This window comes from Rhineura floridana, chromosome 12 (assembly GCF_030035675.1).
Source record: "Rhineura floridana isolate rRhiFlo1 chromosome 12, rRhiFlo1.hap2, whole genome shotgun sequence".
Lineage (NCBI taxonomy): Eukaryota > Metazoa > Chordata > Lepidosauria > Squamata > Rhineuridae > Rhineura > Rhineura floridana.
The window spans coordinates 31695885-31714334 of NC_084491.1; the positions used below are offsets into that span (position 1 = coordinate 31695885).

At 39.7% G+C, this 18450-nt stretch overlaps 1 protein-coding gene across 9 annotated transcripts in view; it reads right to left on the reverse strand.

Annotated features, from left to right (window-relative positions):
- ARHGAP32 (Rho GTPase activating protein 32) overlaps nucleotides 1-18450 on the reverse strand; it is a 233127-nt gene that overhangs the window by 29431 nt on the left and 185246 nt on the right. For all 9 annotated transcript variants that reach the window (XM_061592443.1, XM_061592442.1, XM_061592441.1 and 6 more), the window contains one exon: nucleotides 11774-11923. In XM_061592443.1, the coding sequence (XP_061448427.1) occupies nucleotides 11774-11923 (150 nt within the window). The remainder of the gene's footprint in view (nucleotides 1-11773; nucleotides 11924-18450) is intronic.

Below are 18450 nucleotides of genomic sequence, written 5' to 3' on the forward strand. Positions count from 1 at the left end.
CTACCACTGATACAGCATGTCTCCCCATTTTTATTTTTTAAAGATCTATTTAGTTTTGTGAATCTGAGCATTTCACACTCTCACAGACTGACCAGGGAAGAGGACTGGAAACATGCATTTTTTTCTGTATGCACAAAATCTAAAACAGCTGTCACCAGCTCACCCAGCTACAGTTGTATGCCTCCAGGCATTAGCAGTAGGGCATGCTTAGGTAAGCTAGCACAAAACCAACTGGTCCAAACATACACACACACACACGATTCTGTAACCGGGGCAGTTGTGACAGCAGTGCTGGCTTGAAGCATGTGTGTAACTTGACCAAAGCCAAAAGGGTTCCCTACCCCTGCACTAGGTTCTGTGTCCTGATCTGCCATTTATGACTGGCTCAGCCCTTCACATCACCATTCTGTGATGAGATTGACGGATCTAAGCCAAAGACTTTTGCTTAAAAAAAAAGTATACACTACTGCAGACTAAAATAACAACAGCAGAAGATTTATGTAACTTTAAAGTTGACAATGAGGACATTCAACTTGTAAAGGATTATCAATATCTCGGCACAGTCATTAACCAAAATGGAGACAATAGTTAAGAAATCAGAAGAAGGCTAGGACTGGGGAGGGCAGCTATGGGAGAACTAGAAAAGCTCCTCAAATGCAAAGATGTACCATTGAACACTAAAGTCAGGATCATTCAGACCATGGTATTCCCGATCTCTATGTATGGATGTGAAAGTTGGACAGTGAAAAAAAGAGATAAGAGAAAAATCAACTCATTTGAAATGTGGTGTTAGAGGAGAGCTTTGTGCATACCATGGACTGCGAAGAAGACAAATAATTGGGTGACAGAACAAATTAAACCAGAACTGTCACTAGAAGCTAAACTTATGAAACTGAGGTTGTCATACTTTGAACACATAATGAGAAGACATGATTCACTAGAAAATACAATAATGCTGGGAAAAACAGAAGGGAGTAGAAAAAGAGGAAGGCCAAACAAGAGATGGATTGATTCCATAAAGGAAGCCACAGACCTGAACTTACATCATCTGAACAGGGTGGTTCATGACAGATGCTCTTGGAGGTTGCTGATTCATAGGGTCGCCATAAGTCGTAATTGACTTGAAGGCACATAACAACAAACTGCAGACTATTAATGACAAACAAACAAAATCCTCCCTCTTGGAGGTCACTGATTCATAGGGTCGCCGTAAGTCATAATAAACTTGAAGGCACATAACATCAACAAAATTCAGCTGAGCTTAAGTTTAGCTTGATAGACTTGCTTGTCTGCATTGCAACAGAAAAACAAGGTAAGTAACAGCAAGTGCAGTTAATCTTTAACCAAAAAACTAGAACTCAGATTAGTATCAATTGAAAGACAGGTAGTATATTAGGCACACATTAACATTCAGGTCATTATGCCAGCCAGGCCCCCCTGCCAGCTACTCTAGACAACTAGCTTCCTGCTCCATAATCTTTCTCCTCCATGTTTGGAGCAAATCAGATTCATCAGTCAAAACACACACACACACACACCAACTAACCTTCCACAGAGAAATTCAACCCTTCTCCCATATCATTCCCAGGTAACGTCGCCACAACTCCTATGAATCCCTTTATTAAGCAATCTAATGAACTGCATATCACATTTTTAATTTTACAGTATAAACCTTGCTCTTCATCATACTTCAAAAGTATAAAACTGCCTTTCTAAATTCTAAATCCAGCCCTCGTCTCAGACACTTTGAATTTATGATCCTCATACCTTCAGTTCCTGCAGGATTCAGACTGTAACTCCTGAGTAATAGACTGGAGTAGATTTCAGAAAGTAGAGGAAAGGAATCATAAAAGCTTTTGCTAAATGGAGATCTGTGTTTGCAAAATCTGTTACTGGAGCATTTTAAAATGAAGGAGCAGTTTGGAGTTGCAAGACTGACCAAAGTATTACGATCAGATTTCAAAGAACTAAGTACAAATATGTAACATTTTCCTATTTAGCTTTCATAACTCTCCTTGAGATGGGAGGCTGGGACCCCACACAAAAAATTAAGCCATGCACAGCACAAGTTTCAGTGGTCCTCTGGCACTGCCAAGAACACCTGCCTGAACTGCCTAATTGAAGCACTGTGTCACAGAGAACAACCTCAGCATGTTTCCATGGCTTTTGCCCCCTGGAGTTTTCTAGCCTTATAAACAAACAGCATGGGAGAGTGCAGTATTTGTCATAATTAAATTCCAGGAGCACCCTACTGTGACATTTAACATCCAGCCAAAGCAGGAAAAAGAAAGAGGATGGGGTGCAGTCATTGTAGTGTGTTCAATTCGCTAGCTCATTTGCTATGTCAAAAGAATGGGAATAACTACTGGGAATAACTATTGGGAATAAGCACAAGAGCCTCATTTGCCCTCCAGTTACCACTGGCTTGCAGTTAATTCTCTAGTCTGATTGTCACAGTGGATAAGGGAACCTTATCACCATTCCACTGTGCCAGAAAATGGCTAACTCCAAAACTCTTCACAATAGGAGGATGTAGTTAACGCAAACAATGTTTTAAGTGGGTTGTACTTGGGCTCCCTGCCAAAAATTAGGAGACCGACAAATATATCTGACTGATTGTGTATGACTAAGTAAGTTATTGGTTCACTTCGGTCTCCCTACTTCTCCTGTTCTCCAATTGGGTTCTCTCTCCCCCTGCCTATCTCTACAAAGGATGGATATACAGGCATGATCAGTTTGAGTCCTTAGTTTCTATGGCTTCTCACACGAAATTCAAACCCAGTCCTGGACTGGCAGATGTGATTATATATATTGCAAGCACATATAATGGTGTTAGTGTGAAGAACAGTACTCGCAGTACTAGTTTTATAGAATAGTCTCATACACTGCAGAAGTTGCTCTTCAAACCCAAGTAATGCCCTATAGCACAGAACTCTCAATCTAAGTTGTCTGACCACCATCTAAGTTTGTCAGCTCTCAAGTGCTGATATCTACCATGTATCCTTTGCATCTTTGCACAGAAGGATAATGCAACCTTTGTGACAGACTTCCTTGCTTACTTAACTACAGAGCAGAATTTTAGGAATACAGAAAGTTTCCATATGGGCCATGCATCCAAACCAATAAAGTTGGATCCAAAATACCCACTTTAATTTATTTGCTTATTTGGTGGACTTATACCTCACTCTTTAATACAATTCTTCAGGTGGCTTACAAAATACTAATCATGAATTGGGAATCCTATTTTACGAACTATTTGTAAAATAAATGACATGTGAAAAACACAGAAACCTTCTAGCAGATTAAGATTGCATTGTTACAGGGTTCAAGTGCCCCAGCCATAAAACAAAGCAAGGGCGAAAGTACAATGTATTTTAATGTATTGTTCCATGTTTCACTCTACTTGTTTTATACTGTGAATCATACTGTGGATGAATCTGTCAAACAAAAGAACTGGGCTTGTGCCAGATGCTGTGTAATCTCATCATCTGATCCTGGTCTTACCATGACACCCAGGTAACAGAAATGAAATGGTGCATTGTCATTTATAATCACCATGCTGATAGCCTGATGCTGACAGGAGAATGACATCTGTGGTCTTCAGACTTTATAAAGCTGAAACATTTTGATTACATACACAGAATACATGGTATTGCAACTAGCAATGCTCAAATCAAGTCAGAGGCTTAGATTACTATTTTCAGTTCTTCAGTTTCTAGGCAACACACCATCTATGTTTCCCAGATACTTCCCTGTTTGCAGAAATCTTGATAAATTTAAACATCATGAGTCTGGGGGATGCAGAGCACCACAAACATCTCCTGTTGAGAGATAAAGCAAGCAATTTGTTCTTCTTTCCCTAATGCCAAAATGACTGTTCTTAATTCTAGAAACAGAAGTGCAAATTCAGGAATAAGAAGAATCACGAAGGAGACTCTATCAAATTTTCTATTTAAGTTGCAAGAGTAATGCACTAAGTGGCAATATATCCCTGGAGATTTCAGTTATTTACTGCACTTCATCATGTTTGCAGGCTTGAACCTGAAGTGGATCCCACACCTCAGATATGAATAGTATCAGGTGGGGATGAGGAGTGTGTGATATCCCCACAAGCTCTGGCCAAAGGAGGACACAACAGGAAAACCAGTAAGGAAGATGATGAACAGTAATAAGTGATTTACATGGCATCTGATTGACCCTGCCTAATAAAGCTTCAATTGCCTACTGGTCTGAAAAAGCTGGTACAGGTTACTATCTACTTCACCCAACTCTACTGCTTGATGTAACCTAAGCAATAACCAGCCTCAGCTACACCTTCACTAGGTATGGCACAATGCATTGAACCTAGAACAAAGATCAGAACAACCAAGTTCACCCAAAGTCACTTGTTTTCTGAAGGTCAACCCAAGATAATGAAAAAGAGACTACTACTGACTGCATAGTTGCTTCTTAAAAATGTGAGAAGCACGTTGTCAGTAGTCAAGATAATAAGCTTGTGTGTGTGTGTGTGTGAGTGAGTGAGTGAGTGAGTGAGTGAGTGAGTGAGTGAGTGAGTGAGTGAGTGAGTGAGTGAGTGAGTGAGTGAGTGAGTGAGTGAGTGAGTGAGTGAGTGAGGTGACAGAGTGAGTGAGTGAGGGGGGGGAGAGAGAGAGAGATTACAATGGCAGTATAGGAAAGCTAAAGATATAACAAAGTTCAAAAGAGTGAACTATGGCATTGTGGTGATCTCACTGAATAGCTCCATTTACTGAGAACTGATTTCCTCCTCCTTTTAAAAAAAAATGATATGCTTCTTGCATTTTAGGAGTCCAGAGGTTCTTGGTACATTAGTGGAATAAGAATTATTTCTTCAGTCTGGAAAACCAAGCCTTCCACAAAGTTCTCTTGAAACTGTCATTTTCACAAGATGTAAGCAAGGGCCATTTGGCCTGTTAATGGACCATGTCATACTGAAAGGCTGCCACTTAGCTGAATTCCACGCACCAGCATAAAGTTTAGTGATCACTAGAATGGACACCAATTACTATAAAATGAAGTGTTAACACATTTTGTATCTAACTCTACCTCAAAAAATGGCATAAGTATGGATGTTGAAGTGGCTATGATTAGCAAAAGGGCCCCAGAAATGCTGTACTCAAGTAAAAGGGCTTGGTGCTCGCTTCTGGTTGGACTGTACTCTTTACTTAACCTGTATTATCACATAAAGTAGATAGATATCAAATACTTTCACTTTTTTATGACTGAAACATAGTATTGCACAAAACATTTTCAAATATCATCCTGTTTTTTCCATCAGTTCTCAAACTTAACCAGTTTTATTTCAGAAACTGACATTAAGAGTCCTTATGTAAATAAAAATGCCTGTGTTATCTTCAGGAAATTTGAAAATGTTAATTATTTCCATTTTATGACACCTCCTTATGCTTAAATAAGGCTATAGGTTGCATTTCATCAAAATCCTGCCATCCTATGATGGCCTATACGTTGTTGTCTTATGGGTATGTTTCCTGCTTCATTCACTACACCTGTAATGAACTTCCCAGTGAGCGGTAGTAAAATGCACTCCAAGAAAGCCCGATTTAAAAAAAAAATCTAAATTTCCTTTAAATTAGGTTGTGGCTCTGAAGGACAATTCTAATGTTATAATAAATACACACTTTAGGGCAACATTTAAGATAAAAATTTAAATACATAATAGCTACTGGCAGTATATAATTTTTTATTTATTTGGAACATGGAGTCCTATACTCATGCATTAAAGGAAAAGAGCCAACAGGAATTACATGTCACGGTACAAGTAAATATACAACGATCAGACCTGACCTGCTCTGAAAACTTGTCAGGTTGATTTCATACTACAATTGGGCAAGAATTTTGTAGAGAGAAAAAATAATACTGAGGCAGCCCCCCCAATGTGTTTATTAATAGCTCTTCAACATACACTAACTTGAAATGTTCAAATTGCTTATTTTGGTTTAAATGTCCTAGAAAAAATACCATTAAGATGGTGATTTCAGGTTACTAAAACGTGAGTCATTTAAAAAATGGCCACGTTACCTTTCCAAGTGATTCCAACTGGTTTTATAGAGCATGCTTAACCTGCTCTAGATTTTACTCCATGCTGCTGCTTTAGTTTCTAACAGAAGGATGAACATTAAATTGGTACTAGTATATTGCTTAAATTTACCTTATCACAACTGCATGCATATGAGCTTTCTCACAGACAAGAGCACTGCCCAAAACAATAGTTTTCTTCTGGGTCGTTAACAATACATTTTCCTATACACTATGAAGCACTTTTCCAGTTTTACATACATGGGGGAAAGAGGCATAAACAGGTAAGGGATTAGGGAAAATGTCCTGTTAAGTGTCTAATCCACAGCATCATCCTGCCCTACTTGCTTATTAAAAACATATATTAACAATTTTCATTAATTTCAGAACTAATTTATAGAAGAGAAAGCATTGCATCTAATTTTCAATGGGAACCAATAAAAACGCATAGAGATGTTGCATTACAAAATTGCCACCCTGCAAAGCAGCAACCAATGAAGCTGTTGTCCATTTGTAGGTGATGCTGAAGGATTTTTACCAGTTTCTTTAAGGTAAAGAGCTGTTTAACTGGGCCAATGGAACTAGTACTACTGATATGAGCTGCTGCCAACTCTAGCTACTAACATAATGGGAAGATAGATACCATCCCAGTCAGGGGCTGCATTCTTTTTTTTTTTTCAATTAATTTTTATTCAAATTTTCAAAACCAAAACAATACAAAAAAAACACAAATCAATAACTAATACAATAAAAAAAAGAAAAGAGAAAAAATATATAAAAATATTGACTTCCGATTTGTCATAGTTCAGCTATAAATCTATAATATATAACAAACCTATCTCTTAATAGATTATAAAATCACCTTCCTCCAGCGGTTATCTTAATTGGTTTCAAATCTCATTAACATCACATCATTTTAATCTTCCACAAAAAGTCAAAGAGAAGTTTCCAATCCTTGAGATATATATCAATCAAATTTTTTTCCTAAATAAACATGTCAATTAATCCAACTCATCAAGTCTACTAAGTCCAGTAATTTCAAATCGCTCTTCTGTCTTTATCCGTATTAGGTCCATCTTCCATCTTCCATCTCCATGCATCCAAAAATCTTGCTGTCATAGTCATATAATAAAAGTCTGATAGGAATTTCCTCCATCACAGATATTTTCTTGCCATGAATTCCGAACATATCACTGAAGTATTGCTGCAAAGCCGCATCTCTGTTCCTCTTTTCCACATGATACACTAGTACATCTCTTGAAGATTTTTCCATTGACACAAAACAGGGATTAATTCTGTTAACTTTTTCCATTTCAAATTCCATCAAATCCTTCCAGTCCAGGAATTTTTTTGAACCGATAATATCTTTATCTCCAATCTCTTCAATTCCTTCAGGGACAGCGCTGAATTCCAAACTATAATATTTGTCTCCAGGATCCGTCAGAGCCAGGAAATCCAAATCTTTTTTCATGTCCATATTTAATCCAATCTCCAAAGTTTGAACCTTGCCTTTAATTTCTCTTTCATCTTTTTTTGGTTTTCCAGATCTATCTTTATTCTCCTTTCTCATAGAATCCTGAATTTCTTTCAGCTCCTGTCTCATTTCATCAAATTCAATTTTCCACGCTTGTCTATTATTTCTCAGTTCTTGTTTTATTGACTTAATCTCATTCATTATTTTCTGAAACATGTCTAAAGATAAAGTCCCTTCTTGTACATCCATAATCTTCTTAATTGTCATTCTTAAAGCCAAAGGAACAAAACTCCTTCAATTTTCAATGTCCCAAGCAAAGAGCAGTTTATTTCTTTATCCAGTTACAAAGGAGTTAATCTTTCCAACCAACTGACGTCACACGCTAGACAGTCCTTATCTCTTATATGCCCAGAAGTGCAAAAACAGCTTTAGTTCACAGCGTCCAAATAACTAGTAGCAGAGAGAATGAGCAGATTCGTCAAAAAATAAAAAAAGATCAGGAAAAATAGTCCCATGCATATATTACACAAAAGTCTTATAAATCAAAAAGATTTTTCTTATCTCTTCCAATCAGAAATCCCTCATCCGTTGTAATCTTTAAAATGCTATTTTCCAAATCAGCTTTTTGCAATAAAAGAAAGATAGGCTATTTTTGTTTTCTTCCCCCTTAGTTCCGTGAGTAAAGAAGGAAAGTCGTAACTCACCTAGGTTATCTTAATTGCTGTTACTTTGACAAATCTCTTTAGCTGTATAGATAAGAAAATGATAAGCATAGACAGGAGGATGTTTGCCTGCTAGTCCGTTATTCTTTAAAGAAAAAAAAACGGGGCACTTATTCAGCTGAGCTAGCTTAGAAATCCTCGCTCCGTCTGAGCAGCTGGAAGCCTTTCTTTCGCAGACAATTCTGACGAATTCCAGACTCCCACAGTCACGACAAAGCTATGTGGGAAATCTCACATTTCTTCCTTATCCAGAAGAAATTATCCCCAGTCAGAAAAGACCCTTCTGACTGAATTTATAGCTGAAAAAGTTTCATCTAAGACGGGAGCCCGTCTCAGAGCTACACAGGCGGAGGGATCCTCCTGGGAAAGTCCTCCCAGTCAGGGGCTGCATTCTGATAGAGAGGTGTAGGTTGCACTACCATAAAACTACCCAGCATGAAAGGTGCCAGCAAAGCAGAACAAACTGGTACACACTCCTGAATGATGAACAGCAATTCCTCTAGCAGCACAGGGTGGGGAAATGGTCTACAAAGCTAAAGAAACTGAAATAATTATTTCAATTAAAGATAAATCAATACAATTAAAGGGAGCTACTAATGCCCAGCTTAATCAGCAAGTTAGGATGGAAACCAAAAGTCAACAGACGTTCTGCTCTTCCTACATAATTTCTAGTCTGAGATTAAATTAAGGTAAATCTGTGACACAGGGATCTCATAACACAATTTTAGATTCCACCCACACTTTCTACGTCCAAAGGCTGGGAGTTTCTTAGCCAAGGATATATATCATGCTATGCTGCAATGGTACTAGGGTTACATTAAGAGGTTACACTTCTCATGCAGCCACACCCAGAGCAGTCATATCTCAACCTGCTTCCTCAGTTACCTAAAGCTATTTGTTCTGTGCGGCTGGCATTTTGTGTAATCCTGATTGCATTTGTATCAAATCAATCGATTGCTTGTGTTGATCTAAATAGCATTTTGAACTTACAGTTCTTTGTTATTGTATGTGATGTGCAGGATTTCTGGCAAAGTAGTTGGAAAGGAGGACCAGCACTGCATCTTTCTGAAACTATTTTTGGCAGCAAGTCCCTATTTACATGTTGTTTCACAGGATGGTGAAGACACAGCTAGCAAGCCAGCATGGCACAGCTTGAAAGATAATCTCAGCCCTTCTTCCCTTTCAACCCTCCAATACAGTAGGGCCCCACTCATATGGCAGGTTAGGGACCAGACCTCCGCCAAAAAGTGGGACATGGCATGCGATGCTGATTGCGTGCTACATCAGCTGTAGAGTGCGATCAGCTGTAGTGTGCGATCAGCTGTAGCGTGGGGAACTCCAGGGGCCAAGTGCTGTCAGCTGAAGCACGGCAGCTGGAGCTCCCCACACTACAGCTGATCACCCTGCTGGCACTGCATTAGCGGAATGCCGAAAAGCGAGGCCCTACTGTAATCCATTAAAGAGATAGAATATAATGCACAGTAACCTTCTCTAGAGGAGAAAGAAGTGGCAGTTTAACCTGAAAGTTTGTCTATAGTGTCCTAAAGTCCAGTTTTCGCCCACTTTAGCAGAGTTGTAATGTGACTCATTTTCTTTCTCTTTGGGGTTCCAAAATAATAATTCATTAGGATGCTTTTGTCATGACATTTGTCATGTTGCATTTCATTTGCTTCTACAATCATCTGACCTCAGCACTAATCCTAGAACACTGCCTGTACATGAATGCTTTTTCCTGGAACAAGAGAGTTGAGTTTTCTAGTGTTACTTAATCAATGTTGATGTTATAGAACCTCACCCATTCCCACCCCAATCAACTTGATGCATATGAATTATCCTTCAAGCAGAAACCTTAAGAAACATATACATGATGTCCCAGACTTAGACTTAAAAAGAAAACCAAAAAGCAAAGTGCAATTTTTTTGCAATTCTACAAAAAGTACGCTGCCATTTAAAGTTCACAAAAATATATTGACAGATGTTAGTGGCTGTCATGGCGTATGTCTTCATTTAATTAAGCACTTGAAGCACATACTGAAATACAAACAAGGAATATGAAACAAACTGTAAAGCTCCCTGGAGTATGAGATCACTAAGCAGCAATGTAATATGCTAGTTGCATACGTATTGACACAATTATGATTAATACTCAGGACTGGAGCAAAAGGCATGTTTCAATGGATTATGTAATATCTCATTGGGTGATTTTACACTGAACTGCCTAGCTATAAAAGGAAGAAGCCATGAACAACAAAAGTGCCCATCAGAACACTACAAAAGACACATATGAAGCACCAACACATAATGCTGTTATCCTGAACCTTTCTCCCTAGCTTAAAGTCACTATCACTAGAGTAGCAGATGCTCAATTGAATGTTTTGATAAGGCTTGCTTGGTTAACATGCCAAATTCAGACTACTAACTGACCTCTATCAGTTATTGTAATAGACTTTGGAGCCTCAAAACAATTCTAGATTTATAAAAGTGGTGTGCTGTATTATGTGTCTATTCCCCTGGGGTAAGTGACAATTGAGAGCCAGTGTGGCATAGCGGTTGCAGTGTTGGACTACAACCTGGGAAACCAGGGTTCGAACCCCCACACAGCCTTGAAGCTCACTGGGTGACCTTGGGCCAGTCACTGCCTCTCAGTATCAAAGGAAGGCAATGGTAAAGCACCTCTGAATACCGTTTACCATAAAAACCCTATTCATAGGGTCGCCATAAGTCAGAAGCGACTTGAAGGCAGTCCAAGTGACAATTATCCCAAAGCAAGTTGCTCAGTGACAAATTGTACATGCTTCTTCCCCAACACTATACTGCAAATGAAGGATTCTTCCATAGTGCAGCAGTCTGAATCAGATAAACTTTTGGTCCCCTGTGAGCCTTTAATTCTAGCTATCTATGGGTGGCTCTAGGTTTCTTATTCATACAAATTCCAAAGTACAGCTAGAGTAAACTCAGATTTTTGCCCCTTAGCCTTCACCTCTTAAGCAAAAGTTGAAGGATATAACAACATGGACTTTGACATGTGATGCCACTTGGTTACCCAGATTAATATTTAAGTTAAACATATTTTCTTGCAGCAGAAGCATGAATGAAACAAAAACAAAACAATGCATCTGGGAGGTGACATTTTATCCTTGACTATCTTCTAGATGCCTTTAACTGCTGGGAAAACTGACTGGCCTGATTCTTGCTTAAATCATCACCACAAGAACAACCTGTTTATGTGAATAATCTCTGACAGATGTCAAAATAATGAATTCACTCTTATATAGTCCATGAAATACATCAAACTGTGATATTACAAAAGTGTTTCATGCTAAGTCAGAACACACCTGAAGCATACATGTCTTAACTACACGGAAGTCTTCAACTTTGCTTCTTAACAAGCATGAAGAGGTAGATACTGGGGGTGGAGTATTCTAATGCCCCAAAGAAAGCAATACTAGTAAAACCCAATTCATTCTTTTAGAATTTGCATTGTAGAAAGCCTTTGGCCAACCATAACATTCTTCTGTCTTACCATCATGACCAGAGTTGAGAAGATGTTCTCCAAGGTCACAGCCAAATACCCTCTCTTTTAATATCCCGCGTTGCTTCAGTTTCTGTTTTGTTGGGCGAGACTTCATGAATGTGCGCAGGAAAGTAATAAGCTTGCCGTGTTTTTTTGACACTGTCAAATGGAAACAAGAATCTAATTTTATAGGTGGATAAACAGACAGGAACATATATAATATATTATTCTACTAAACCATAGTCAATTCTGGTCAAAATCGATCACTGTTACACCATGCACATATCCACTCCGTTTTCTAAAATAGTCTCCTCCCCTTGCCCTTATTCCCAGTATCATTAAACATAACTGATTTAAGGAAATCAAAATCTGTAATGGAAAATACGGTTAAGATATAGCGCCCATATATTTGTTAAGTCAGAAGGTAGGACAATATTCCTTGTTGTGTCCTCCCCACCCCATGTCTCAGCTGTCTGCTTCTGTACGGTAATTGGTGGCTTTCAGGGAAAGTGGAAAATCTTCATAAAAATGGATGGTGCAGCCCATGTTTTTCCTTGTAGTTTCATTTCACGTCAATCTAGCTGCCAATAAGGGTTGGCCCACTGTTTATGTCAGAGTCCATTCTTTCAAGAAGACTAAAACCCTGCAGGCTGCCAATAAGGGTTGGCCCACTGTTTATGTCAGAGTCCATTCTTTCAAGAAGACTAAAACCCTGCAGCTTGTCTGGGAACACCAAAAGCTCAGCATGCTCATCCAGTCAAATTTTGTAGCCTTTACACAACTTTAAATGTTTTAAATTCTGCTGAGGAGGGTGTCACATTTTAGTTGCGTAAGAACTCTAAACCTCTGAGACAAGAGAGCTAGCAGCACAGCATCTAGCTGTACAACTATACTTATATTGCTCTCAGTGGCATACCAACGGTGGAGTGGTGGGAGCCATCCGCCTCAGGTGCAGGCAATAAGGGGGTGCAGGGACCTGTCTCCTTTTTGCTTAGGAAACTCTGCCACCCACCACATCCACTGAATATGTGGTGCTTGTTGTTACAAAGGGTGGTGGTTTTGGAATGAATAAGCATTGGCATTGGGCCAAACCCAAGGGGAAACAAGAACTCCCGCCCTTGGAGCAAGCCACAGGCGAGCACTGAGGGGAATTATCTTTTCGCGAGCCGCTGAGGTAACAAGATGGCAGAGGCGGGGAGGGGCAGGCTCATCACTCCCCGGAGGCCAGTGAGCAAGTCCAATCGCCCTCTGTGCCTGTGTGCGATCTGTCCCTCACCACCATCACCCCCCTCCCCCTCCGCAGCGCGTGCATTTGTCAGTCACACTCTGCCTGCACGTCATGGCCTGTCATGCTCACTTTCTGTCAGCGGTGGGGGCTTGGGGAGCATGCGCGGTGCATGCTGGACCCTCCGCCTCCAACATGGCATCGTGCTGCCACCTGTGTCTGTGAGGGAGAAGGGAGAGGGAAGGGAGGGGAAGGCAAGGAGGACCGACCAACCAACCGACCGGGGACACCCAGAGGAGGGGGGTGTTAAAAATGATCCGCTCTGGGTGTCAAATACATTAGGTACACCACTGATTGCTCTCAAGAAGGTAAACTGAAGAGGGGGTGGGGAAACACACACAGAGAGACCGAGAGAGAAAGAGAAAAGGAAAGAGAGAATAAAGCTCCTAAACTTCTGTTTTAACCTGTGAAGAAGTTTTTAAGGGGCACAGTTCTCAGTATCCCATGTTGTTACAAAGTATTAGACTCCTTTTCAGCTTGACTCGTACTGCATAATGAGAGGGGTGTGTTCGGTTCTGAAGATCTGGTCACCTTTGACCTAATTACAGATATTATCTGTAAGGTCTTTCAGTATTTGGAAGGATTAAAATTAGACTTTTAAGCCTTTTGTAGACACATGGTGCCTGGTTAGGTGTTGTGTCAGTCTTCTCTTTGGGTTCTTACTCATTCAGGGATGCTAGTTTTTGCTTTAACGGTTGGTCCCAATATTTTGGCATATTGTCTGCTGAAGTAAAGGTATCAAGAGTGTGTATTATTGATTCAAGTATGTGTCATGTGTCTTATTATCTGATAAATAGTTAATATTGGTTACTGATAGCATTTTTATTGATGGATTGTTTTCCATATTGTATCATATTTGATTTTATTGTATTTTAGAAACTGCTAGACAATTTGGGCTTCATTTGTAAGGAAAAGTGGGGTGGGATTCAAACACTGAAATGAAATAATGAAATGAATTCAACTTCAACTTAAAAAAATACAATGCTACTTTGGACAGCAATTATTTATTTATTATTGGATTTATATCCTGCCCTTCCTCCCAGCAGGAGCCACTGCTGGTACAACCATGAAGATATTTATTAATTTCTATCAAGACAGTATTGACAGTAGTGCATGGAAGAATGTTCCCGAAAACAAAATACAATGAATGACAAGGAAATAGCAGGAAACATGAGTACAGAACCGCAACTGCTATTCCATCAGTAGTTATTGACTCAGCTTATTACCACCTTCAGAAGCATTAATAACTCACTTGTTCCCACAACCAACTATATCATATTAACCAATAACATTTCCATGTACATATGGCTAGGGAATTAGCAAATGGCAAAAACAAAGAAATTAGAAAACTTAGGACTCCTAAGGCTCTCCCAACACACAGAATGTGTTACTTTTCTTAATCTTTAATATAAAAGGAGCTACAAATTTATAGCTGTGTTAAAGATTCTCCAAGCTCCATTGAACTAGAGACAATGCAGTGAAGATTTATAAATGTAGCAATTACCCCATAATAGGAAGAAAATGACCCTATGTCAAAAGGTGAACAAACTTAGCATATATTTGAATCAGCAAACAGGCAAAGGTTTTTATTTTTAACTTTTTTATTGCACTAAAAAGGAAAAGGTATTAGGTGTCCTACAAAAGGCCTGTTACTCTTACTAAATTACTTTTGTTTGCAAGCAATTCTGTAGAGACATTCTATTCAAATAAAAGCCACAACATGAAGCAAATTACAAAAGGATTTCCTTTATCTCCAGTCTTTTCAGTCTCAGAAAGTTATAAAAGCTCACTAAGCAGTCCCATTAGCTCTCAAGCTACTTGGCTCCTTAAAGGCCAAAAGGAAGGGTCAAGTCTACATTTCATTAACAATACAAAAAAAAAACCCAACCCTGTGGCAATCAAAGTACAACAGAGTAATATTTTACTTGTGAGGAAAGTATGATTTCGAGTAGCAAAATAATGTGTTTCTGTATCTGCCAATAATCTGCAATACTAGGCAATTAACCTGAGGATCCAAAATTGTGTTTGGATGCTGACAATTCCAAAGCACTTTTATTGGAATACCTTTTATTGGAATACCTTAATCTAATTGTCAACTCCTTAGTGGGAAAATGTTTGCTATGGCAAACAGGTCTGCAGATATAGCTACTGATGGGCTGAACGTTTGGCCTGAATTTATGAATGAGGGATGGCAGCGCCAGAGCAGACAAAGCCACCTCCATGATTTTGGAAGGTGCAGTTAAGCTCAGGGAGTCAACATTCAGTGGCATTTCTTCCAATGGCTGAAATCCCTCTTTGGCTGCTTTTGAATTGGGTTTAGAAAGATTTTCACTAGTTCTAATCTGTAATTTATCTTCATCGAGCTTAATAAAAGGTGTTACGCCAAGTAACCCTGATGTTTGCACTGCACAACCAATAAGGCTGCCTGCTTTTTCAACTCGACTACCTGACTTCCTGGACTTGAGCCCTTGCAAAGTCATGGTGAGATAAGGGGAAGCTTCTGTTTTCTGCTTTAAACCAGCCACATCTTTTTGTTATTTCTGAAACAGGAACTGTGGTTAAACTATGGTTTATTGAAACAAGTCAGGATCAGAAACCACAATTTGATAATGTGTAAAATAAAGCTTAGATAAAATCAAGGTTTGCAAACTTTTGGGGGGCAGTAAGCACATTTACAAACTAGAGAGATGGATGTGAGCAACACACACACGTGCACACCAGAACCATGCACACATACTGCCCCATCAATTACACTTGAAAAAAAGTATTTTTGCTTTTCTTTCAAGCCAATGGAGAGGATGGTTTTCCTGGAGAGTGCAGCTGGAAAGACAACCTTCCCTTCCTGGCTCCAGTCTTCAGAAAAATTACCCCCAGCCCAGCAACAATATTACTGTATTGTATTGCATTTATTTATTTATTACATTTCTACCCCGCCTTTCTTTCCATGCTAGAAACCCAAGGCGGCTGGCTTACATATGGTTCCCGGGTGGTCTCCCATCCAGGCACTGACCAGACCTGACCCTGCTTAGCTTCAGCAGGGTGCTGGCCTCAGCTGGGGGTGGAAAGGGAAATATTTCCCTCCTCAGCTGAGACCCCAGCCACCCAAAATTTCCCTTCCCTCCTCTGTTGTGATTATGCTTCAAAGAAGCCTTCTATTGGCTACAACAGAAAGTTTCTTTCAAGCCTATTTCGGGGGGAGGGATGGGACCCTGTGAACACCAGGGAAGACCTCTACAGGCACGAACTAGCTCAGATATAACAAACTGTTAGTTGAAACCAGGAAGCCTATCCTTCCAATCTCCTATTTGTGGTTGCACTGGAAGAGGGGGAAGGAAGGCAGTGTGCAAACCCAAGGTGCTAATGTTAAACTATGGGCATTATGTTGAAGCTGAGCCTATGTTTCAAAACAACTAAGGAGTTATTATAAAATGGGCATAAGAGACTGCAGCAAGGAAAAAGTGTATTAGTGGACAAAGTGGCAAGCAATTATTTTTAAAATTTATTTTTTTACATTTAGAAAGGAATCTCAGGGCAGCATACAACAAGCCACTAAAATATAGTATTTCAACATATACACTTTAAATTCACACACTAAAAAACAGTAATTTAAAATTATTAATACAAGCCAGATGAACCGGGGAGTAGGGGTGAAGAAAAAATATGCTGAAGGCTATTATGCTATTAATGAGTGTAGCACTCTAAAACTTACCTGAGTCAGTGCAAAGTTCAAACTGCACATTGCAGCTTTTTTTGGTCAAATGCTCCTACATTTTACAGCAGGAATTTATAGCAACACATCACACCAAGTCCCAAGTATATTAGATGCTGGCTGCAGTCAGGGTGACCAAGGCCGATTCAGTTCCTTAACCAGGCCTGAACCCAGATTGGAATGGGTCAAGATAATCCCTCTTGATCACTTTCTCTAAAAAGGGAATATCTGCAACTGGGCAGTAGTTGTCACAAACCAATGGGTCCAGTGTGGGCTTTTCAGGAGCAGTTGGATCACCACCTCTTTCAGGACTGCTGGGACCACTCCCTCTAGCAAAGACATGTTGATCACACCCTAGATGCACTCAGCCATACTTCCTCAGCAAGCTTTAATAATCACCACCTCTTTCGGGGCAGCTGGAACCATTCGCTCTTGCAACAATGTGTTGACCACACTGTGGATCCACTCGGTCAAATCCCCTCAGCAAGCTTTAATAAGCCAAGAAGGGCAAAGGTTGAGAGGACATATTGCTGGCCATATAATCTCAAGCACCTTGTCCACGTCAACAGGCCGCATCAACTGAAACTGTTCCCAAGAAGTTGCAGCAGACGTTGCAGTGGACAACTCACTGGGGACTACAGTAGATGTGGATGGGGTATCAAGACTGTTATGGAGGTGAGCAACTTTACCCTCAAAGTGCCTTGCAAACAAATCACAGTGGGCCTCTGAAGGGTCTAAGACTCCATTTCCTTTAGTTGATGTCAACAGACCCCTGACAATACTGTGCTTTAGTGTTATATCCATCAAGTGTGGGAAAAGACAAAGCTGCAAAGGAACAATAGGGAGCCTTAATGTACACTCCCAAGAGTTCCTTGGGAAGTGGGGCTTTTATTCAGCACCTTTTAAATTTGGTGCCAAATGCAAGTTCCATAGGGACTGGTACCTATCCTTCCAAAAACAGGGCTTGCAATCAGTACTGATCAGCTGACTGCAAACACTGCTGGGATTGGCTGCAAGCTGACCCTTGCTAAACATTATCAGGGTTAAACATTAACTTCACTAACCTGAAAGTCCAGATACTCAGATCAGAAAGCATTATTCTGAGTATATACCACAAACCAGAAAAAAATGTACAGAATGTACATACCCTAGGACACTTTTGCAAAGGTGGTATTATATCACCTTATATCTACTGCTTATATCAGTAGTAGTAGTAGTATTGCTTATTGTGTGTGTGTTATGTTCCTTAAAGTCGGTTATGACTTATGGCGACCCTATGAATCAGCGACCTCCAATAGCATCTGTTGTAAACCACCCTGTTCAGATCTTGTAAGTTCAGGTCTGTGGCTTCATTTATGGAATCAATCCATCTCTTGTTTGGTCTTCCTCTTTTTTTGCTCCCTTCTGCTTATTACAAATGCTCAAATTCATCATTTTCATCTTAAAAGAAGGCCTGGTCAATTTACCTATTAATTTATTTGTTCCCCACTCTTCAGCCACAAAGGCTCCCAAAATGGCTTACATACAGTCAATGAATATAAGACAGTCCCTGCCTGCAGGCTTAACATCTAAATAAAATGACACACAGGAGGAAAAGGGGCAGGAAGGGAAGAGGAAGAAAAGCAAACTAAGACACAAATTCTTAAATAGCAGTTCTTATAATTACCAGCTGTCACAGAAACAGTTCAAGAG